Source organism: Lactuca sativa, chromosome 1 (assembly GCF_002870075.4).
Source record: "Lactuca sativa cultivar Salinas chromosome 1, Lsat_Salinas_v11, whole genome shotgun sequence".
Taxonomy (NCBI): Eukaryota; Viridiplantae; Streptophyta; class Magnoliopsida; order Asterales; family Asteraceae; genus Lactuca; species Lactuca sativa.
Window position 1 is genome coordinate 227,484,439 of NC_056623.2, and position 24,296 is coordinate 227,508,734.

The following is a 24,296-nucleotide window of genomic DNA, read 5'->3' on the forward strand; positions in this document are numbered from 1 at the left end:
CAAAATATACTCCAACTTCAGTTTCGTTTCTGGATTTTAAGGGAATGATTACAGCAATATTCCCCCTCATTTTTCTTCAGTAAAATCTCATCCTTTCAGCCATTTATTCACCGGACTCGTAATTAGACTCAATTCTCCCATTCTTATCGTTTTAGACTCGATTTCACATTTATTCCTCACGCTTTAACAATTTGATCGATTCTCGCCCTAACTTCTGCAAAGATCAAAATCAAAAACCAAATAATAAAAAGGAAAACAATCATTAAATTAAAATCCTACACTACCCTAATAAACTAGAAGTTCAAAAAGAAAAAGAAAAGCAAACTCTAATGACGGGTTGCCTCCCGCAAGCGCTTCTTTTTGTGTGAGTCTTTAGTTGGACTCTCAACTTAATAAACTTCCAATAAACTCAATGCCAATCCATCTGTTCATTGAATATCTTCTTTGGTGGACCAATTTGTAAAATTTGGCTCTTTGCTTCTATAATTGGCCAAACGAGCTTGAATATATAAAACCCAAGAATCTTGATAAGGGTTGGGACCGGTTGGATACTAATCAGAAATGGATCGCGTTTCAGAACTTTCTCCAAAGTTGGAATCGTCACCCCATCCTTCGAAACACAAACTGGGAAAATAGGTGGCCATGTTGTGATAATGGTCAAACCACGGCTTGGTTCCTGCAACTCAGCTTGTTCTTGTTCTTCATCTGACCCTTCTGCTAGCAATCTTTCCAGCTCCTCCAAATCTCTTTCTGGATTAAATTCTTCATCTTTTAACTCTAGCTCTTGTGACTCAGATTTCTCTTGTTCGTTAGAAAAGATGTTATCTAACCATCTTCCAAATTTCATCAAATCTTCATCTGAGTCATATTCTTCATCTTCTTGCTCAATTTCCTGTGCTACTTCCTCAAGAAAAGCATCAAAAGCATCGAGACTTGGAAAATACATAATAATATGATAATAAAAATTAAAACAGAAAACGTGTAACTTTATATGAGATAAATCTCACACAAAGGACCGATAACACTAGCAAATAAAATTAACTATTAGAATCGTTCCCCGGCAACGGCGTCAAAAACTTGATGTTTGTAAAACGAACTAGTTTTAATCCTAACAAACTCAAATGTAAACAAACACACGCAGGCAGTGTACCTATCGATAGTAGTTTAGTTTAAGCAAGTAGGGTATCGAACACAGGGAACGGTAACAATCAAATTAAGTACTAGTATTACCTAATTAAAAACAATTAATAAAAGAGGGGGTTTCTCTAGTTTTGCAAGACTATAAACTTAATCAATCAATTAACTTTCAAACAAAGACAATTAACAACTAAGAAGAGCAAGAAAGGACAACTAGATTCAATCATAAAAGAGACTTTTGTTTAGATTCGATTCACTTATTCCTATGGTTGATTTCGTGGCAAGTGCAATGAATTAATACATCAATGGTTACCGATTCCTAATATGATTGGGTTCATGTTCATTATTACCAATCCTTTAGTAGACAAGTTAATTCAAACAGTGATCAAGTGATTAAATTAACAAGTTTCCTAGTGTTCAATTCGTATCAAGCAAGACTTATAATAATAGTTAATCAAATTTGTTCAATTCAATCAACTCATGTATAGATGTTCATCACACATGCTCACACATTGATTTACATATTTTATAGTTAACCCTGGTTTCATATTCACTATTCCTAGGCATACAATCTTATATTCATAAAACTATATGAATCAAGTAAGATGTTCATGCAACTCAATCACTTATTTGTTAACTAAAAACATTTATTATCAATACATAAGGATCTTTAATAAGTTTAACAAGATGAATAACCAAATTAATATCAATTCAACCACTCAATCAAACCATGTTCATAAGATTATCTCATCCAAACAGAAGTAAAAAGCTTTTAGCTCATATCTACAGCAAGTAATAACCTAAAATCAAAATCCAATGATTCAAACATGGTTCAAAACAAAAATTAAGAAAAGAAGAATGATTATTTGCCTTTGATTCTCTTTAAAAAAAATTCTTAGGTTGCAATCTCGAAAATAACAGCTCCAAGAACCTTTCTGATCTTCAAAAATCGCAGCTAGCCTCCACCAAAAGTTAGGGTTCGAATGAGAAGAGTTTCTATATATAAATCCTGAAAACAGCGTCAACTCGACGAGTTTTCACCAAAAACTCGTCGAGTTTTTTCGATAATCCGCATATACAGCGTGTACGGCAAGGCATCTTCGAATCTTGAACATTCTAACCAACTCGTTGAGTTTTTTGGAAAAAACTCGTCGAGTTTACTTGGAATCAACTTTTTCTCAAAACACGAAAGTCGTCCGAAATTGTGTCTAGTTTTCAGAACATTTTGAATCTCGTCAATCGGAGTTACGGTTCATGAGATATGGACAAAACACTGACGATGGGTCAAACTGTCCAGCAACATCCTTCTTTCTTCAGTCTTCAATCTCCAAGCTTCCAATCACTCAAATCCTCTTCCTTTTTCACCCGAGCATGTCTTTTATTGCTAAAATTGAAATATTAAGCTAATTAAGTACCTTTTTTCCATTAAATGATATAATATCAACAATAATTAATAAGATAATGAATGATTTTTATGACTAAATAAGCCCATATCAATAGTTTAGTCACAAAATCCATGGTGATGTATTCCCATTTACCCATGGGTACAGGTAAAGGTTCTAAACTCCCATACAGTTTTCTGATGATGTGCCTTGACTCTTGCACATGTCACACACTCGGCCACATACTTTGCAACATCGAGCTTCATCGTTGGCCACCAGTAATAGGGTTTTAGGTCCCTATACGTTTTAGTGCTACCGGGATGAATCAAGTACATGGTCTTGTGAGCTTCTTCCATCAGAAGATCTCTTATTCCTCCTATTTTAGGTACCCAAATCCAATATTGGAATACCTTCAATCCTTGACTGTTTATACCGAATACTAACGTTTTGCCCAATTGTTCTTCCTTTCGGTCATTCTTCTCTGAAGCTTCTTCCTGAGCTTTCTTTATACTCTCCACAATTGTTGAGACAACTTCAATTCTCAAAGCTCCTGGCCTTTTCCTTTCAAGCTTTACCTTCCGACTAAGAGCATCAGCAACAACATTGGCTTTACCGGGGTGGTAAAGTATCTCACAGTCGTAGTCCTTAAGCAATTCCAGCCAGCGTCGTTGCCTCATATTCAATTCCTTCTGATTAAAGAGATACTGGAGACTCTTATGATCAGTGAAAAGTTTGCACTTCGTGCCATAGAGGTAATGCCTCCATATCTTTAGAGCGAAAACTACCGCTGCCAACTCCAAATCATGAGTGGGGTAGTTCTTTTCATGCTCCTTCAGTTGTCTTGATGCATATGCTATCACCTTATCCCGTTGGGTCAGAACACAACCTAACCCAACTCCTGAAGCATCACTATAGACTGCGAAGTCTTCAACTCCTTCGGGCAAAGAAATAATTGGTGCTTCACATAATTTCTTCTTTAACTTCTCAAAGGCTTCCTTATGCTTTTCACTCCAAGTATAAATAGCTCCTTTGTGGGTCAAAGCTGTCAATGGAGCAGCTATCGAAGAAAAGCCTTGGATAAATCTTCGGTAATATCCAGCTAATCCAAAAATGCTTCGGATCTCCGTGGGACTTTTTGGTTGTTCCCACTTCATTACAACTTCAATCTTTGTTGGATCAACCATTATTCCACCTTGGTTGACTACATGACCCAAGAATTGGACTTCCTGAATCCAAAAATCACATTTGGAGAACTTAGCATACACCTTCTCCTTTTTCAATACTTCTAACACTTCTCTTAAGTGTTTACCATGCTCTTCCTGGCTTTTCGAGTAAATCAGAATGTCATCTATGAACACTATCACGGATTTATCGAGGAATGGTTTACAAACCCTATTCATCAAATCCATGAAGGCTGTTGGAGCATTGGTTAGTCCAAATGACATAACTAAGAACTCGTAGTGTCCATATCTTGTTCTGAAAGCAGTTTTCTCCATATACTGCTCTCTCAATTTTAGCTGATGATATACTGACCTAAGATCGATCTTCGAGAAATAGCTCGAACCTTGCAACTGGTCGAACAGGTCATCGATCCTCGGCAACGGTACTTGTTCTTTATTGTTGTTTTATTCAGCTCTCTGCAATCGATGCGCATTATCATGCTCCCGTATTTCTTCTTTACAAATAACACAGGGGCTCCCCAGGGCGATGAACTAGGTCGAATGAAACCTTTGTCCAATAACTCCTGAAGTTGTGTCATAATTTCTTTCATCTTTGTTGGTGCTAATCGATACGGTGCTTTTGCTATCGGCGTCGTTCCTGGTAACAAGTCTATTCTGAACTCCACTTGTCTATCAGGGGGTAATCCGGGAAGATCTTCAGGAAAGACTTCCAGAAAGTCACACACCACTGGTATCTCCTGCACCTTCTTCTTTTCCTTCTTAGCATCGATCACAAACACTAGATATGATGTACATCCCTTGGCCAAACACTTTTGGTTTTTCATTGTGGAAATGATTCCAGAACTCACTCTGCGTTTGTCCCCATACACCATAAATGACTCTCTTCCGGGTGGGTTCACCCTTACTATCTTCTTCCTGCAAAGAATCTCAGCATCGTTGGCGCTAAGCCAATCCATTCCCAAAACGATGTCAAAACCGTTCAACTCTATGGGTAATAGCTCCTCATGGAATTTGTTTCCATTTAAGTTGATGACAATGTTCCTAATACGATCACTAACAGGTACGAACTTGCCACAAGCAACCTCGACTATTAAAACATTATCTAGTCTATCGACAGGCAAAGCTAGTTTTCTACCAAATTCATGCGAAATAAAGGAGTAGTTGGCTCCAGAATCAAACAAAATTTGGGCAGGCAATTCATTTATGAGAAAAGTACCTGAAGCGACATCCACTTCCTCCTTTGCAGCTTCAAGTGTCATTTGGAAGGCTCTCGCCTTCGGCTTTGGTGGAATGTTGGGTTTTGCTGCCTCCTTCTTTTTCGGACAGTCTTTCAAAATGTGCCCTTCTTCGTTACATCCAAAGCACATCCTTTTGTTGGACGGACACTTATTGGCATAATGCCTAGTTTTTCCACATTTGTAGCAAGTCACCTCCTCACTACATTTCCCAAAGTGCTTTTTCTTGCACTTTTCACACCACTTTGCTTCATTCCCGCCTCCTCCAAACTTCTTCGAATTGAACTTGCCCTTCTTATTGCTGGGCTTTGCAGATCCCTCAAATTTTCTCTTCTCGCCAACCTCAACCTTGCTGGTGGTTCTTCCCTTGATCATTTCTTCCACATACTTGGCAGCCCAGATAGCTGCCTCCAGAGTATGTGCCTGACGTACCGACACCGTATACTCCCATGGGAGTCCCTTGGCGTACTTGTCGATTTTCTTCAATTCATCCGACACAAGACGCAAGGCAAACTCCTTCTTTTCTGTGATATTGTTAGTGTACTCATCAATTGACATGCTTCCCTTCTTCAGGGTCAGGAACTGGTTCTCTAGCTCAAGCAAGTTTTGGGCTGAGCAGTACTTGCGCTTGAATTGCACTAAAAACTCCGCCCACGTCAGCTGCAGGGGCTCATTGAGGATCAAAGTCTTCCCCAAGGTGTTCCACCGGCGCACTGCTCCTCCTCGGAACTAACGTACCGCAAAGGTGGTTTGCAACTTGCCTCTGCAACCACACGTCATGAAGGCTAGCTCCATTTCTGAGATCCAATCCATGACTCTGATCAGATCCTCCTTTCCATTGAAGTTCGATGGTTTGCAAGTCAGGAAATCTTTGTACTTGCATCCAATTCCATCATTTCCTCCATCTTGGTTATTTTGTCTAACTATCGGCGGGTTGGCTTGACCAACAGTCCCACTGAAGTTTCCTCCCTCCGTCTTCCCTTCATTTAATTCGGGCTGATCAACAGGCATAGTAGGTTCTTCATGATTCTACTAAAGCAACCTCCTGGTCTCCTCCATCTGACGATCCAACATTGTCTGAATCATCATTTGCACTCCAGCCATCGTTATTGGCTCCGGTGCAGCCCCTTCAACAGGTACTTGCTCAACTATGGGTGGTTGATTTCTATTTCCATTTGCATTCCCGGCTCCACTGCGGGTTCTTGTCATTCTTGATCTATACACCAAATAAGGTGAATTTAGATATTTATTCTCTATAAACTCTGAAACTTTTACATGCTAGTTCTAATATCGTAGTCATACGCTTAAAATCTTACACACATAAGGTTTCCAGATCCGGTCGGCAACAGACCATAGATCCGAATAAATAATAGCATGTATGGAAAACACATAACATTTAGCACATAAAAACATTTTAGGCATCTTTCCTAGAATATACTAGTGCTCACACCTCATAATCATTGCTTAGCATTCTGAGTTTAAGTCTAGAAATCCTACAAATTCCTAGTTCGCTTAAACTAATGCTCTGATGCCAACTGTGACATCCCCAATTTCATGGCCAGAAAAGACTGATTTAGTTTATGCTTTTATAATAAAATCAGAGTAATCCTTTGATTAAAAGTGTTGCGGAATTTGTTCCCAAAATGAAAATATGATAAAGATTTATCAAAGCATTTCGTAGAAAGGTATTTCATTAAAAAGACTCAGGATGTCATGTTCGATACAGATCAAAAGCATAAACAGTACATTATAAGCCTTAAAACAGTTATTTACAACTACTGGCCTATAATCCAAAAATCCCTCATCATCATCCAAATTATGCTATGGGTCCACTACCTGTAAAATAGAAAGCTGAGTGGGTCAAGATTGGGAGCCTGGTGAGCATATAGGGTTTTCAACCCACAATAAATAGTTATCTAAATTTCATCAACAAACAATAACCCAATTACCCATTCCCGTTATTCTCACTTTATGTCCCTAAAACAACTAACACAAGGGACCTAGTCTAAGAATATTTCATCGGGGAGACAACACATGCTTCGGGGGTTTCCCAGCAATAAATGTCAAATAAGACAACCATGGGGGGATAGAGTACAGCGAATGAACACCCAAGTTCATTAACACCTACAGGTGGCGAGCCTGCTAGTGTTCCACAAGACTATCTAGAAAAGTTTGTGGTCGTCATCCATACTCCGCTAGATGACTGGAACAAAAACAACATCGAGGCCTCTCATCATTTTATCACACATCCACTTATTTCATCTACCCATGTTATACCCAACATATTTGTAGATAAAATAAAAATATACATTTTAAATCATTTTAAACATGTATAAAACATTCATTCAATATTTATCGCAAATAAACAAATAATATATATATATATATATATATATATATATATATATATATATATATATATATACACATAGCACATATTTTATATAAAATAATTCATATCTATGTGTAAGATGAAAGTGACTATACACTCACTTGTTTTGATGATAATCGGGCAACAATTCGTTTCCTAAAACGATCGTTTCTAATAAAACCGGGAGTTTTATTGAGAAACCGGGCTCTGAGAGGTTGGAGATTCAAAACCGAAAAGCTAAATTTTTCCGGGTCTTCGGGCACTTCGGGACAGGTTTCGGGTGTTGAAAATAATACCGGGGCCTTGGGAAAAGTCAAAATAGTCAAAATAAGGGAAGAGGGGTGAAAATGGCAACTTTTGAATTCTAGTCGGCAAATCTCGCAACCCCCCTTATTTATAGGGTGCGAGACCGAGGAATGAGGGGATAGGGAGGCTCCACGTCGCAGCTACAAGGCTCGAATCTGGAGGGGAGGCGTGGCTCATGCGAGCTTCGGACACACGGCAGGAGGTGCGAGGGCCACGAGGTTGCTGCGAGGCTCGGCCGTGGCTCCTGCGAAACTCGGACACGCGAAGGGGCAGGTGGCGCTGCGAGGCAAGGCCATGAGGCTAGCCATGCGAGACCGAGACAGATGGTGAACACGTGTCGGATCCGGACTCTGCCACGACTTCGGTGACGCACGTGCTTCGTGCGAGGTGACATGGCCGCTTCTTATCCATGCGAATTTCTTGAAAAATGCACCCAAACCTTCTAAAATCCATAACTTTCTCATACGGACTCCGTTTTTTACGTTCTTTATATACACACGTAGGTAAAATTACGCTCTACAACTTTCGTTTAGACTCCGTTGGCTATTTTTGAATTTAATTTTAATATTATTATTTTTAACAGACCGGGACAGGAAAATCCGTTAAAAATTCATAACTTCTTCATCCGACGTCCGTTTTCATCACTCTTTTTTCCGTTGTACTACTATTGACGAGACCTTCTATTCTCGTTTAGGTTGTGTCGGTTAAAAATCATTTAATCTAAAATTCGAGTTTTTAGCTGTCTGTTGCTAAGCTGAAACTTAGAAAAATCATAACTTCCTCATACGTAGTCAGATTTGGACGTTCCTTTTATCAAAATTATCGGTTTAATGAATACTACAACTTTCGTTTACATTTCTAAGGCTAAAAAGCACTTTATCGTAAATTCAATTTTTACGCTTCCCGGTGTCGTGTCGGTTCCGTCGCGAAACTTTGACGGGTCATAACATCTTCGTTATAACTCGGATTTCAGCATTCTTTATATCTCCGGAATCCTTGTTTCGACCACTACAACTTTCTTAAAAGATATCGACTTTATTTAATATTTATTTTTCGACGCTTATTTTATCATTAATTAATTAAATCATAATAATTAAGCACATAATTCACATAATATTCACACAATTCCTCTTTATTACATTTAAATGAGTTACAAAGGTTAACCTAGACTATTACATCAACAATAATGCTTAGTTTGGAAATGCGAGCGTTACACGTATCTTTCAACCGGTCACCTTCATCGGTATCTTTCAACTGGTAACCGTCTTCGGTATCTATCAACCGGTAATCATCATCGGTATCTTTCAACCGGTATCCATCATCGGTATCTTTCAACTGGTAACTGAGGACTATTTCACCCCTACCACTAGCATACAATCAACAGATATAAGCATACAGTCAGGCATATCCGGGTACTGACCTACCCTTTGGTCCTAAGGACCACTGTCTGGGAAACTAATCCCTACTATACACATAACATATCATCCAAATAAATCTCATAACCAAAACACATAACCAGACCAAGATAATTATCACAAAGACCATTATCTTCTAAATACTTGTTTTTGGTGGGTCGGCATTGTGGCCTTAGACCCACCCCTACCGGAAGGTAACTCACCTCAATGTTGTGTAGTGTTTGAGTTATCCTCGGCGCACAAGTTGACTCCCTACAACTCCTCGATCCCTACACGACAACCTTCAAGTCAACACACAACACGTAAAACCCTAAACAGGGTTAGTCCAAGTCCAGTCAAAGTTAACTTCAAGTTGACCCGACTCGCCGAGTTGGGCCGTCAACTCGCCGAGTCCCTCACCCTTTACTCGCCCTTATCCACGTCTCAACTCGTCAAGTTTGGCATCGAATCGACGAGTTCCTCACTTATATGAACACCGCATGAAACTCATCCGACTCGCCGAGTTGTATGAACACTCGTCGAGTCCATCTTCATCTGACGAACAAGTCCTATCCTCGACTCGCCGAGTTGTATGAACAACTCGTCGAGTTCATCTTCAACCTTAAGAAGATTTCCTTGGACTCGCCGAGTCTGTTCTAATAATCTTCGAATCCCATGAACTCCAAGTCTAAGATTACGTTCAATGCATTGGGTCACTCTTTCTGTCTGGTTACAACCCTTCTAACACTCAACTTAGTTCCTTTGACCCTCAACAGCTATGGGACTCAAAGCCTCGGACTCGCCGAGTCGGTCATGTCCACACTCTAAATCCTCGATTTCTGATTTACAACCTTTGATTAAAAGATAGATCCAAGCTTCTACAATCGATCTAGCACTTAAAGTTACAAACTTTACGTGCTTGCATGCGGCTTTGAGCTCAAAAAGACATAAAACAAGCTCTTATGATGTATAGGACCTTTCATGGGTGCAAAAGCAACCCCAAACTACCTTGTGACTCCTTTAATGACGTGATTCAGAAGCTTTAACCCCCATTCATGTTTACAAACATGGTTGGCCATCAAAAATGGCTTATAAAAGCCCTAAATCTCCCCAAAGAGGGATCTAACAAATGAGTGAGCAAGTTAACAGCTTTTTACCTTCAATAAACTGTAGAAGGTGCCCAAACTCGGGTTCCCTTGGCCTCTACTTGCTTCCTCAAGCTTTTCTCCTTCCTTCTTAAAACAACAAGCACCAAAATCCACCAACAAAGCTTAGATTGCTTCAATAACGACTAGGGTTTCAATAAGAGGTGTTTTGAGAGCATAAGGGACGATATGGCCGACATAACATGGTTTAAATAGGGTGCAAACCCTAGGATTAGGGTTTTTGTCCAGACAGCGTCTACTCGTCGATTTCGGGGTCCGAATCGTAGAGTCCATCGCTTAAATCCTGTGTCCCATCCCGCTTCTACTCGGCGAGTTGGTCCTTCAACTCGCCGAGTCCAAGGCCAAAATACAAGATTTAAAATAATTAATAAATAGAAATATGTACCAAGAACCAGGTGCTACATATATAGGTTTTCCCAAACCCCGTCCAACTCGTCGATCAGGTATTATTTCAACACGTCGAGTTCTCACTCTTGAACTCGACGAGTTGGCCTTATAAATGTTGATTTCTTTTTCCTTATTTGGCCTTCTAGATTCCGAGTGCTACAACTCTCCCCCACTTAAACTAGACTTCATCCTCGAAGTCCACCGCAACCACCTACCCCGATAACAGCTCACGTACCACGCCCGCGACTCCTTTCACTTGCTTGAACCTACTGATGCTTCCAAAAAGTACTAACACACGTGTAATCAATGGCCTTCCCAAGGAACTGAACCCAACTAACAAGACTCTTTCCTAACCCCTAGGAAAAATGAACCCTTCGTTTCGACCGTAAAACCTCCTTTTGCCTTTCCGAAGTCTCAAGTCTATAGTGGTTTGTGTCCCCGACAAATTGTGCATGTTGAAATGTTACCATGCCAAAACTGTTGGGTTTTGAGCATTCTAACACTTCCTAAGTGTACATGCAACCCTAATAAACCTTGGATCTATGTTCTTCTAATACATGCAAAAATTATATTTTCCAAGGTTTATAACCTATCTAGCATGGCATGGGGAACTTTTAAACATAAAAGAACTAGATGAGATTACATACCTTTTGTTGATTGTTGATTCCTTGGAGTTTGAGAGCCAAGCACCAATAGTGTGAATGCCTCAAATGGAAATCACAAATCATCACAAACTTGGAAAATCTATGAGAGAGTACACATACACTCTAGAAATCGGCCACACACAAGCACACACACTAGTGGCTATTTCATGCAACATAAGCATGCTTATATAGTGTACATGGTTAGGGTAAACCCTAATAACCCATGACTTTTCCTTTTCCAAGGATCCATGGGTTAAAATCTCCATGGATCATCCACGGACTTCCATACAAGCTTAGCCCATTAACAAATGAGTGTTAGCCCACACCATATAAAATACAATATCCCATAATTTAATTAGTCTTCCTTTTAATCTCTAAATTAATTCATAATTAATTTAAGACTAAAACTAATTAAATAACATGACTTCATATTAATATATTATAACTTATAATATATTAATAAACATATGTGTATAACTCTCATAAAATTATCCATAAATAGTTCGGGTGAAGTGCAACCCAAATGGACCATGCCGGGTCGGGTCAAGTATATACCAAATAAGTTATGGACTTAGACACCTTATCCAACAAACTCCCACTTGGATAAGTCTAATAACTGTATTTGCCTATATTACTTCAGGAACTAACCGGCAATCGTAGCTCTCAAAAACTCTGTTGAACTATGAAGCGCCATTTTAGATAAGTGATCATATAATCCTCTGTTCTCATGATATCAGCCAGACAAACACATGGAACTATGTCTTGCTTATTGTCTGGCAGTTGTTTCCTAATTTCCGATTTGTTTGACAAAGAACTTAATCGAACACGTCAATTTAGTTCTGACCGGGCCCGGTACATGGGTCAACACAAAATCATCGAGGGGCCCAGATATCGCTTCTATTTCTAGAAGGAACAGATAAACTTCGACTCATATGCTTGTTCTACTACTTGCTGAATTGCACACAAAGGCATGTTTTATAACATCAAGTTACTGATGCGTTTACGTGCAATCAATGCACAACCAACTCATAGGTAACAACTCATATCTCTAGGTTTTAAGACTTATATGATATTACCGTCTCACGATCACTCGAGATAAATTCCATGAAGTGATACAAGTGAGCGTGAGTTTAATCCAATACTCATAACTTATGAGTACTCATGAATGTTGTAGCAACCATTGCTATGTCTAAACACTTTTAGCCATCTACAAACCCAATTCATGACAACCTTAATTCATACCTACTTCCGACGTATGACCAATTGTGGAGGTTTGAATAAATAAATTATTCTGGAAGTCAAAACATGCAAAACTGAAACAATAGTAAATAATTGATAATGATAGCAACACCTTACTCATAAATAAATCACAATTTTATTCATCATCAAACATCAATTACATTTTACAAGTTTCAGAAAAACTATCTAATCTGTAAAACTAATATCGTCCCTCAGCCCGATGCGCCTCTCATGCTGAAAATGCTTAACCCTCGTCAGTCCCTTCGTAAGGGGATCTGCAGGGCTCTCATCTGACGATATCCTCTTTTCCACGAGGATTCCTTCTTCTATCTTGTGTCTTATGAAGTGATATTTTATGTCAATGTGTCGGGATCTGCCATGATCTCTCGGTTCCTTGGCTAAGCCAACCGCACTATTGCTGTCACAGAAAATCTCCATAGGCTCCTTAATAGCTGGTACAACTCCAAGGTCTCCGATGAAGTTCTTCAGCCATATTGCCTCCTTCGCTGCTTCACTCACTGCTATGTACTCTGATTCACAAGTCGAATCAGCCAATGTCTCCTGCTTGGAACTCTTCCAAGATATTGCCCCTCCATTTAGGGTAAAGATCTAGCCTGACTGAGAGCGGAAGTTATACCTATCAGTCTGAAAACTAGCATCACTATACCCCAATACTTTCAAGTCATCACTCCCACCAAGGGTAAGGATCCAATCCTTAGTCCTCCGCAGGTACTTGAGAATGTTCTTTACCGCGGTCCAATGAGCCTTGCCAGGGTCCCCCTGATATCTGCTGACCATGCTCAAAACAAAGGCCACATTAGGTCGGGTACAAGTCATAGCATACATGATCGAGCCAACAGTGGAAGCATACGGTAATTGGCTCATCTCAGCTATCTCTGCCTCTGTACTCGGACTCTGAGTCTTACTCAGCTTGGCATTGCTTTGGATCGGTAAATCTCCTTTCTTGGAATTCTACATGTTGAACCTTTTCAACACCTTATCCAAGTAGGTACTCTGACTAAGTCCAATTAGTCTTTTACTCCTTTCTCTTAATATCCTTATCCCTAGGATATAGGCAGCTTCCCCTAGGTCCTTCATAGCAAAGCACATCCCAAGCCAGGACTTAACCTCCTGCAAAGTTGGGATGTCATTTCCTATAAGTAGTATGTCATCCACATAAAGTACCAAGAAACTAACTATACTCCCACTAGCTCTGACATATACGCAGGACTCATCTTCACTTCTCGAGAAACCAAACTCTTTGACCTTTTCATCGAAGCAAAGATTCCAGCTACGATATGCTTGTTTCAGTCCATAAATGGATTTCTCAAGCTTGCACACTCTATTAGGGTATTCTTCACTGACAAAACCCTCTGGCTGATTCATGTACACATCCTCAGCCAACTTTCCATTAAGAAAAGCGGTTTTGACATCCATTTGCCATATTTCATAATCATGAAAATGCAGCAATGGCTAGCATAACCCTAATAGACTTAATCTTAGCTACCGGTGAGAAGGTTTCATCATAATCAATACCCTGAGTCTGAGTAAAACCCTTCGCAACCAGTCGAACCTTATAAGTGTGCACTTTACCTTCCATGTCGGTCTTCTTCTTGAAGATCCATTTGCACCCGACTGTCTTACGGCCCGGCACATTGTCAACCAAGTTCCACACTTGATTGTCATACATGGAATGTATCTCGATGTCCATAGCCTCCTTCCATTTAGCAGACTACAGGCCTGCCATGGCTTCCTTAACACTGCTAGATTCATCCAAATTTACCAGTGTACTATCACTGATAAACGTATCACCTTCCGTAGTAATATGAAAACCATAATAAAACTCAGGCGTGTTCCTAGCCCGAGTGGAACGCCTAGGAGGTACAGGTATGTCAGCTTGCTCAACAGGAGTTTCCTCCTCAGGTTGATTGCTAGTGTCTGAGGTTCCTTCACCAATCGACTCTTGAATTTCTTCAAGATCAATTTTCCTCCCACTGTCTCCTTGGCTTATAAATTCTCTCTCACGAAAGACCGCTCTTCTAGCGACAAAGACCACATTCTCATTGGGTCTTTAGAAGAGGTAACCAAAGGATTTTTGTGGGTAGCCGATGAAAATACACCTTTCGCTTCGGGGTTCGAGCTTATCATGGGTCTCGCGCCTCACAAAAGCCTCGCAACCCCAAATCTTGATGTGGTCTAACTTGGGAACCTTCCCAGTCCACATCTCATGAGGTTTTTTTGTAACCTTCTTTGTAGGGACTAGATTAAGGATATGGGCGGCAGTCTCTAAGGCATATCCCCAAAAAGAGATTGGTAGCGAAGCTTGACTCATCATAGAGCGAACCATGTCTAACAAGGTTCGATTATGCCTCTCAGCTACACGATTCGGTTGTGGTGTCCTGGGAGGTGTCAATTATGAGACAATCCCACACTCCTTAAGATAGTCAAGGAAATCGGTACTAAGATACTCACCACCTCGATCGGATCGAAGTATCTTAATGTTCCTGCCTAATTGATTTTCTACTTCCTGCTTAAATTCTTTAAACCTTTCAAAGGTTTTTGACTTATGTTTGATTAAGTAGACATAACCATATCTACTAAAATCATCAATAAAAGTCATATAATACCGATTAGCATCCCTTGTGGTGGTTTTGAATGGTCCACATACATCGGTATGTATTAGGTCCAACAAAACCTCACCCCTTTCACAAGTACCAATGAAGGGTGATTTTGTCATCTTTCCAAGTAGACAAGATTCACAACTATCATCCGATTTTAGGTCGAATGATTCCAAGACTCCATCCTTTTGGAGTTGGCCTATGCGTTTCTTGTTTACATGTCCAAGATGGCAATGCCATAATGATTCTTTATCTAAGCTAGTAGAAGAATCAATATACAACACATTATTTCCTAGGTTATCTACAACCGACACAGTTTCATACACCCCATCACAAGGTAATGCTTTAAAATAAAACACATTATTAAAGAAAGCATCAATGCCACCACATTCATTATCAAATGAAAATGTAAAACCTTGTTTGTACAAACCATGAAAAGAAATAATATTTCTCGCCATTTCGGACGAGTACACATTTATTCAAATCTAATTTTAACCCATTATTCAACAACAAAGTATAAACTCCTATCTTGGAAACAGGTGAAGCCTTCCTATTCCCCATGATTAAGTTTATCTTTCCGTGCTCCACATCCTCACTTCTTCTAAGGCCCTGCACATTTGAACATATGTGAATACCACATCCGGTATCAAGCACCCAAGAATTAGAATATGGTGAGTTATTAGACAATATTGTGTCAATACCTGCATGGGTGGGTTTCACTTTCCCATCCTTAAGATCCTGCAAGTACTTAGGGCAGTTTCACTTCCAGTGCCCCTTGTCCTGACAGTAGTAGCAATCAGCATCCTTGGGAATGGCAGAAGGAGTGACAGAACCAGTCTTGGTCCTTGATGAGGAACCTTCAAGAGACTTTCCCTTGGTACCCTTCGAAGGGGTCTTCCTCTTTTTCCCTTTGCCCTGTCCGATAGCCAAAACAGGGGTAGTTGTTGGAGTAGGAGTAGTAGTGGTAACAACCGATTTACCCTTAAGACCGGTTTCAGTGGTCTTCAAGAGTCCTTGAAGTTTGCTCAGAGTGACTTCCTCCTTGTTCATATGATATGTCATACGAAATTGGTCATAACAAGAAGGTAAGGAGTGCAAAATGATGTCAATTGCCAACTCCTCAGGAAAGTTCACATTCAACTTGAGCAAACGGTTCACATACCTTTGCATCTTTTGCATGTGGCCCGTGACAGATTCACTATCCTTCATTCGGGCTGTTATCATGGAGGAGATTATTTCATACCGCTCTTGACGAGCACTCTGATGGTACCTTTCCATCAGGTCTTGGTGCATCTCAAAAGGGTAGAAGTCCTCATAGGACTTTTGGAGTTCGACTGTCATTGTGGCCATCATGATTCATGCTACCTTAGTAGCATCTCTCTCATGTGTCCTAAATTCAGCGATCTCCTCAGGAGTAGCAGTGGACTCATCAAGCTCTTTTAACTCCTTATCGAGGACATATTCCTTATCCTCATAACGAGTTACCATCCTGATGTTCCTATTCCAATCCATGAAGTTGGAACCATCAAAGATGACTCTCCCACAAAGATTCATGCGAGAGAAAGAACCAGTTGGGTTAGAGCCCGAAGCATTGTTGTTGGACGACATCTGAAAAGAAGAAAACAAGTTTAGATTAGATATATAGAGTCCTTAATAAGACACTCAAATGTAATATTAAGGCTAGGACCCAATCACAATATATTATACTTAGAAGAGGTATGTCGTAATCTAAGTAATAACATATTTGAAAGGTAGGTGAATGACGATTCACCAATTTCCACCACGAAAAACGAAATGATTTATTAGGTTTTAATTGGATTTGAAATTCCTAGATTCTTTTGAGATTCATTGAACATTTCAATGGCATGTTTCAATCTTGATTGTGCCCTTCATGTTTTATGACTGGGATGCCGAGGATCACAAAACAAGGTGTGAATAACCATACCCATTCACATGGTACCCTTAATATTATCACCTAATCAATGTGCCGGTAAACCACACGCGCCCCACCGATCTATGATAAACATTAAGTCACCCTTCGTGATCCTTACTAGTCTAAGTTAGTGTGCCGGTAAACCACACACGCTCCACCAACGACTTGGTAAGGTACAAAGTGTGAATTCCATGGGCTAGCACCAATTTCACATTTTTCCTAAAGTAACTAAGATTGGGAATTAAAAAGGTTTAGTTACTTTATAATAATCATTAGACTTTTAATGAGAATTTTAAAGTCATTGTCCTACCCGTTCGGCTAACGACCCTCCATCGATCAAGGAAGCGGTGGGTGAGAGTGGATACCCATTAAGTCACCATTTTATAGGCAACAACCTTATACCCCCCCCCCCCTTATAGACCGGCTTCGTGAATGAGGCCTACTAACGGTAAAACGACTTATTCTTATACATATATATAATAATTAACCATTAATGTTATAAATAGTATAAGTGTTGAATTTTAACTATTAAAACTCTAAGGGTTGGAATTAAAGTTTATTAAAGTGTGTGAAACTTTTCCAAATTCCAAAACTTGAGGGCAAGTTTTGAAACTCTTCAAAACTTTTCATTTCATAACTTATGAATTAAAGGTTCATAAAAATGAAGACTCCTCATTTTTATGTAACTTATGTGTTTTTAATGTGTGTTTAAAAGAAATGACCTTTGGATTTCCATAACTTGAGGACAAATTATGGATTCCATCAAAACACATAAATGATCAAGAATTAATCCTAAACAATTCAGCAAATAATTCCTATCATCTTCTAAATTCATAAGAACATGAACAAGATCATCAAAATTTCAAGAAATATATGAACACATAAAATCATGGAATTTTGATATAAGCCATTGTAAATGGATTAGAACCACCATTACACCAACTAAAATAAATTTTAAAACATCAAAACAGTTTAGGGTAATGTTTCTAGTCCATTTCCAACAGCAAAATCAAAAATTCTGCATTCTGCACGACCAACTCGCCGAGTGCACTAACTGACTTGCCGAGTTGGTTGAAGATACACTTGGACTCGGCGAGTCCCCTGTGCAGACAGCAAGAAAATCGATTTTTTTCACTATTTTGCAACAAGTATCAAACAAACAAGCCTAGGCTCTGATACCACTGTTGGGTTTTGAGCATTCTAACACTTCCTAAGTGTACATGCAACCCTAATAAACCTTGGATCTATGTTTTTCTAATACATGCAAAAATTATATTTTCCAAGGTTTATAACCTATCTAGCATGGCATGGGGAACTTTTAAACATAAAAGAACTAGATAAGATTACATACCTTTTGTTGATTGTTGATTCCTTGGAGTTTGAGAGCCAAGCACCAATAGTGTGAATGCCTCAAATGGAAATCACAAATCACTACAAACTTGGAAAATCTATGAGAGAGTACACATACACTCTAGAAATCGGCCACACACAAGCACACACACTAGTGGCTATTTCATGCAACATAAGCATGCTTATATAGTGTACATGGTTAGGGTAAACCCTAATAACCCATGACTTTTCCTTTTCCAAGGATCCATGGGTTAAAAGCTCCATGGATCATCCATGGACTTCCATATAAGCTTAGCCCATTAACAAATGAGTGTTAGCCCACACCATATAAAATACAATAGCCCATAATTTAATTAGTCTTCCTTTTAATCTCTAAATTAATTCATAATTAATTTAAGACTAAAACTAATTAAATAACACGACTTCATATTAATATATTATAACTTATAATATATTAATAAACATACATGTATAACTCTCATAAAATTATCCATAAATAGTTCGGGTGAAGTGCAACCCAAATGGACCATGCCGGGTCGGGTGAAGTATATACCAAATAAGTTATGGACTTAGACACCTTATCCAACAAAAACGTCATCACATAACCGACTAGCCTAAAACGTTTCCGACCTTGAGTATCTTGTTGCAACCACGAGAACAAAGCCACAAACCATAACCAACTGTAGAATACTAATACTTGACAGAAGGCTCAAATAATCCTTCGAGTAGAAGATTCATCCCTGAAACGGTTAGACTCAGACGAGAGCTGCGCAACAGGGTCAAATAAATTACTCTGAGGTTATTTAATATCGCTGCAAGTGTCTTGGCACTGTCGATCATTAAGCTTCTCCACACACTCGTATGCTCACATTCACTACTATAAAAGCAGCCTTTTACGACCCGCAATGCGTGTCGTAAAACACTCAGACGACACGCAAATGTGTGTCAATGAAGGCCCTGTCATTAGGGGTGTCAAAAAAACCCGAACTCGATTAACCCGACCTGACCCTAAACCGAATAAAACATTTCGGGTCGGATTTAATAGGGTCAAAATTCTTAATCGTGTTATTCGAGTTAACCCGACAAACCCGAACTATAGTTAGGGTCGGGTTTACAGTTGATTCTTTTTATAAAAGTCGGGTTTCGGGTTAACCTGATTAACCAGAATAAAGGTATACTACAATATTTATGTATTTCATTCCACCTCACATCTTTTATTTTTGTATATTATGTGGCCTAAACAAGAGGAAAATAAGATCTAATAAAATTGTAGAACTAAATATTGCTTTGCACAATTGGAAATTAATATGTAGCATAGTAAAATAATATGCAATAGTAGTTTACGTGGCCTAAAATAAAAAATACACAGCCTCAAATCAAACGCATAATGCTTTTTTTACTTGTATAGTACAAAGAAAAAAAATAAATCATATGAATTCAAAGTCATCTGGATTTAACATTTCCTAATTTAAGCTTCTAAAAATAAACATTATCATAAATATGACACAATATTTATTTCTTACATTGTAACCTGATTAACCCAACTAACCCGACCCTATAAACCCGAAACTCGAATAACTCGAACCTGGATAACCTGTACCTTAATAGGATCGGGTTCCAAGTGAAATTATTTTTATAAAAAACCCATCTAACCCGACCCATTTAACCCAAAACCCAATCGGGTTGACCCGATTAACAGCCCTACCTGTCATAACGAAAGACGACACGTTTTTGCACGTCGTCTATTTACGACACGCATTTACGACGCGCATTTATGACAAACGTTGCGTATCATTAACGCCGCTGTCAAGAAATGTCATGTCATAAATGAAGATGACACACATTTTTGCGTATTGTAATTTTAAATGTTAAAAAAATATTTATAGATTTACTAATTTTCAAATTAAATTTGCATTTAATGTCTCATAATAGAAAATAAAATACCATATATAAAAAATATAATCCATTGCACAAAAGTTAACTTCATACAAATAATCATTCCAATAGTAGACAAATATAATACATCAAATGTGAAAAAGATAAAAGTCATCAACAATTAATAGTTGAACTACAAGAACTTTGGTTGACACTATGCATATAAACAAGACCTACAAATTTGAATAATACAACCATTAGATTCACATAAACCAACAAATCCCAATATATAAAAATGAGAATAACTATACTTAGTACTTTACATTTACATCCTTATGAAACCACCATATCCCCTTTAATTTCATTCTTGTGCCGATTTTTACTCTGATTCAATTAAAAATTCAACTTTTTACTAATTTTTATTAATAAATCTGATTTTTACCCCGATATAATTTATATTATATTAATTTTTTGTGGTTTAAAAAATAAAATTTGTTCAATATTTGTGCACCAAAAAATGTTTGTATATTTAAATAAAGTAATTTAATTAAAAATATATTTTTTTATTTAATTTTAAATAAAAAATGTTTATTTGTTAAAATAAAGTAATTAAATTAAATTAGAAAAAAAAAATGCTAGGAATGTTACCACTCCCTACCAAATGTTAAGTTTAGGTGTTAAAGGGAGAAAAATGAAGTGACACTCAAAAAGCTAACTTCACAAAGTGTTAAGGATATTATCACTCCTGTTAGCCAAAAGCTGTGTTTGGCGCGCCACAGCTATCTTATTTTTCAAGTTTTTTTTTTAAGTTGTTATATTTGGCAAGCCAAAAAGTAGTTTATAAGCTAAATTTTTTAAAAGCGACTTAGAGTAGCTTCTTAAGAGTTTTTTTTAAATTTTCCAAATATACCTTTTAATTAATTATAAAAACACGTTATTTTAAATCTTCTTTTCTGTCATTTTATCTTTTTCAGCTAGTTTTACCAAACATTATTTTTTATCAGCTAGTTTTTCATATATCAACTAGCTTTTTATTTAACAGATAGCTTTTCAGCGCTAAATAGTTTTTCTACTAATTAGCCAAACATAATCTAAATATATAATAATAATGATATAATGATATAGATATATAGAAACCTTTAAACACGCGGACATAACAATTCGTAATTTACTCAGTCAATTTTACACAACCGTGGAATGTTAAGGGTCGCCACCATTGTGGACTCCAAACGCCAAAATCTCTTGAAAGCTGTAAAACATAGAAAAACACACACACACTTAAGAAAATGGATCAAATTGCACACAAATTCCTACATATCAACGGGCTAAAGCTTCACATAGCTGAGATCGGCTCCGAATCTTCGCCGGCAGTGATTTTCCTTCACGGATTCCCGGAGATATGGTACACTTGGCGCCACCAAATGATTGCCGTCGCAAACGCCGGTTTCAGAGCCATTGCCCCCGATTTCAGAGGATACGGGTTATCTGATCCGCCTGCGGAACCTGAGAAGGCCTCCTTCGATGACTTTGTCAACGATATTGCCTCTATCGTTGATTCTCTCGCTATTTCGAAGGTAAGTTCATCCCAATTTCAGCTGCGATGTTCAATTGTTCATCTTGTTGAGACGCACAGTTAATCCTTCAAAAATTTCGATTCTAATGGTAGTTCAACATAGATTCCAAAGAAAACAAGAAATTTATGCTCCAAAATTGACCGATAACTGATGTATTTGGTGCTCAAAATCACAGATGCAATTTATACTTTTATTCCGAAATTGATATGATTATAGTTTAGGACTAGATGAAAAGGGTTTCCTAAGGCTTACTCGATTCTTTCCTATTGAAAGTGGATTAATCTATGATACGCAATACAATAACAAGATATATTGAATGTTGAGCATCTAAATCAATCTTTCAAATAATTTTCTTGACACTTACCTGTATTGATCATAACTCTTTGAACATTATTAGGTATTTGTGATTGCTAAAGATTTTGGAACAATGGTTGCCTACCCATTTGTCCTTCGCTACCCACAGAAAATCGCTGGAATTATTACACTTAACATGGCATTCATGCCTCCAGCTGCCTTCAAGAGTCATCCGCTTCCAGAAGGCTTCTATGTTACAAGATGGCGGGTAAATTAAATACCATTTCCTCTATATATTCACATATACATAAGAATGAATATGAATGTTCTCTTTCTATACATATATATTTAAAGAGTTAAAAATCTACACATTATAATTTGAAAATTTTAAATTTGTTATTTCTTGTGTTTTTTAGGAACCAGGAAGAGCTGAGGCGGATTTCAGTCGTTTTGATGTTAAAACTGTGGTGAGAAACATTTATATTTTGTTTTCTCAAAGTGAAATTCCAATAGCAAATGAAAATGAAGAAATAATGGACATGGTCAAACCGTTGACTTCTTTGCCATCTTGGTTGACTGACGAGGATCTTGCAATTTATGGGGATTTGTATGAAAAGTCTGGATTTAGAACTGCACTTCAAATTCCTTATAGGTAGTTTGCTAAATCTTAGCTAAATCGTTACATATTTAGACACTTCCAAATTGGCAAAATAGAAAAGAAAAAAAAAATAAACAGTTGTTCTTTCATCATTTTATCGATTTAGCAACTTGTCTATTTTGTATATTGATTAAACGATTAAACATGTTTTACCGTTTACAATAACCACTTTTTTGGGGTTTTGATATTATAGCAAAACACACACACACACACACAAAAAACACACACACACACACAACTTATTTGTATAATTTTATCCATTTAGCCACTCGGCTATTGTTTTTAATCGATTTAGGTTTTTTTTTTTTTTTTTTTTTTTTTTTTTTTTTGTATTGTGGTTTTTAGTATTTTGCTCTTTTTCTAAACCAAATAAATAAAATATAGTTTTTTAATCCGTCAAAAAAATATAATAGTTTAATGACTATGAAACTTAATAAACAACAAAAATGTCGTTAAAAAGCATCTAATGTGTTTCGACTAATAACCCTATTATCAAATTTTCTATATTACGCGTCCACTTATATTGTTTTTAGTTTCATTTAGGGACACAATGTCAGTGACACGTGGACATAACATGGAAAATAAGTTGCCAACATAATACCACGTAGGATTGAATATATTTCCGTGACGCAAATTATAGAAAAACTCTTTATAAAAGTTTGAGTAAAATCACTAACATGTGAAATGGTCCATGTTTATTTTTATGTTACACTCCAAAAGAGGGACTTTTTTTTTCTTTTTTTTTTCTTTTTTTTTTTTTTTTTATGAATGGTCCTTACTTTAGGCATTCTGGTTCGATTCCTTAAACCATGTAAAATGACTATTTTGTTTTTGCTTTTAAAAAATTTTATTTAATTTTTATAGGTCTTACATGAGTCTTGGATACACGGAGGAAGTTCCTAAAGTGGAAGCTCCAATGATGTTAATCTTGGGTGAAGAAGATTACGCACTCAAAGTTCCTGGAATGCATGAATACGTAAAAAGTGGGGAAGTGAAAAAATATATCCCGAATATAGAAACAAGATACGTGCCACGTGGATGTCATTTTGTTCACGAGCAATTCCCCGATGAAGTCAATCAATTAATCCTCACTTTCCTCCATGCTAACAAGCATCTCTCAAAAGTTTAGCTTATTCCCATTTGGACAAAACTATCTTTCTCTAGCTCTTCGGGTTGAGTGTATTGCTTAGTTAATGGTTGATATGTATAATGGTTAGAATGTTGTAATAACAAATAAACAAGATATTAATAGATTGTGAAATAACCATATGTACCTTGTTATAACACTTATATTGATCATAATAATCCCTACTTCTAGTAAAAGACTCCTAAATTGCCACATGGCATCTTCCTAAACCCTCTATTTGCCACATGTCATCATTCTAAGCCTTCATTTTCTTTCTTCCCGCCTAAACAATTGATAAGCCGATTTTATTGCTTTCCAATTTCAATTTCATTCGATTTCCTAATTTTACTTTGAAATTATCTATATGTTAAACCCAATCCCAAAAAACTAGGAATCAAATCTTATTTAAAACTAAATACACCTTAT

General features: G+C 37.6%; 1 protein-coding gene and 1 long non-coding RNA gene across 3 annotated transcripts; one reads left to right on the plus strand and one right to left on the minus strand.

Moving 5' to 3' along the window:
* The first annotated feature begins 21,393 nt into the window (after window positions 1-21,393).
* Window positions 21,394-24,013, plus strand: LOC111881363 (uncharacterized). The gene is made up of 4 exons (XM_023877756.3): window positions 21,394-21,792; window positions 22,190-22,354; window positions 22,503-22,738; window positions 23,609-24,013. Exons 1-4 carry the CDS (start codon window positions 21,505-21,507, stop codon window positions 23,871-23,873), a joined length of 954 nt encoding a protein of 317 aa, XP_023733524.1. The 5' UTR covers window positions 21,394-21,504; the 3' UTR covers window positions 23,874-24,013.
* LOC122194711 (uncharacterized) lies at window positions 21,607-22,289 on the minus strand. Of its 2 annotated transcripts, none has more exons than XR_006184286.2 (2): window positions 22,157-22,289; window positions 21,607-21,857 (listed from the first exon to the last, which is right to left on the minus strand). It is a non-coding gene; the product is annotated as an uncharacterized LOC122194711 (long non-coding RNA). The 2 variants fall into 2 exon arrangements; XR_006184285.2 differs by having other exon boundaries at window positions 21,607-21,874; window positions 22,157-22,287.
* Window positions 24,014-24,296: the final 283 nt, after the last annotated feature.

Coding starts and splice junctions, on each gene's coding strand:
- LOC111881363 (XM_023877756.3), top strand. CDS start 21,505: ATGGATCAAATTGCACACAAATTCCTACATATCAACGGGCTAAAGCTT. Junction 21,793..22,189: donor ATTCTCTCGCTATTTCGAAG/GTAAGTTCATCC, acceptor GAACATTATTAG/GTATTTGTGATTGCTAAAGA. Junction 22,355..22,502: donor TCTATGTTACAAGATGGCGG/GTAAATTAAATA, acceptor TGTGTTTTTTAG/GAACCAGGAAGAGCTGAGGC.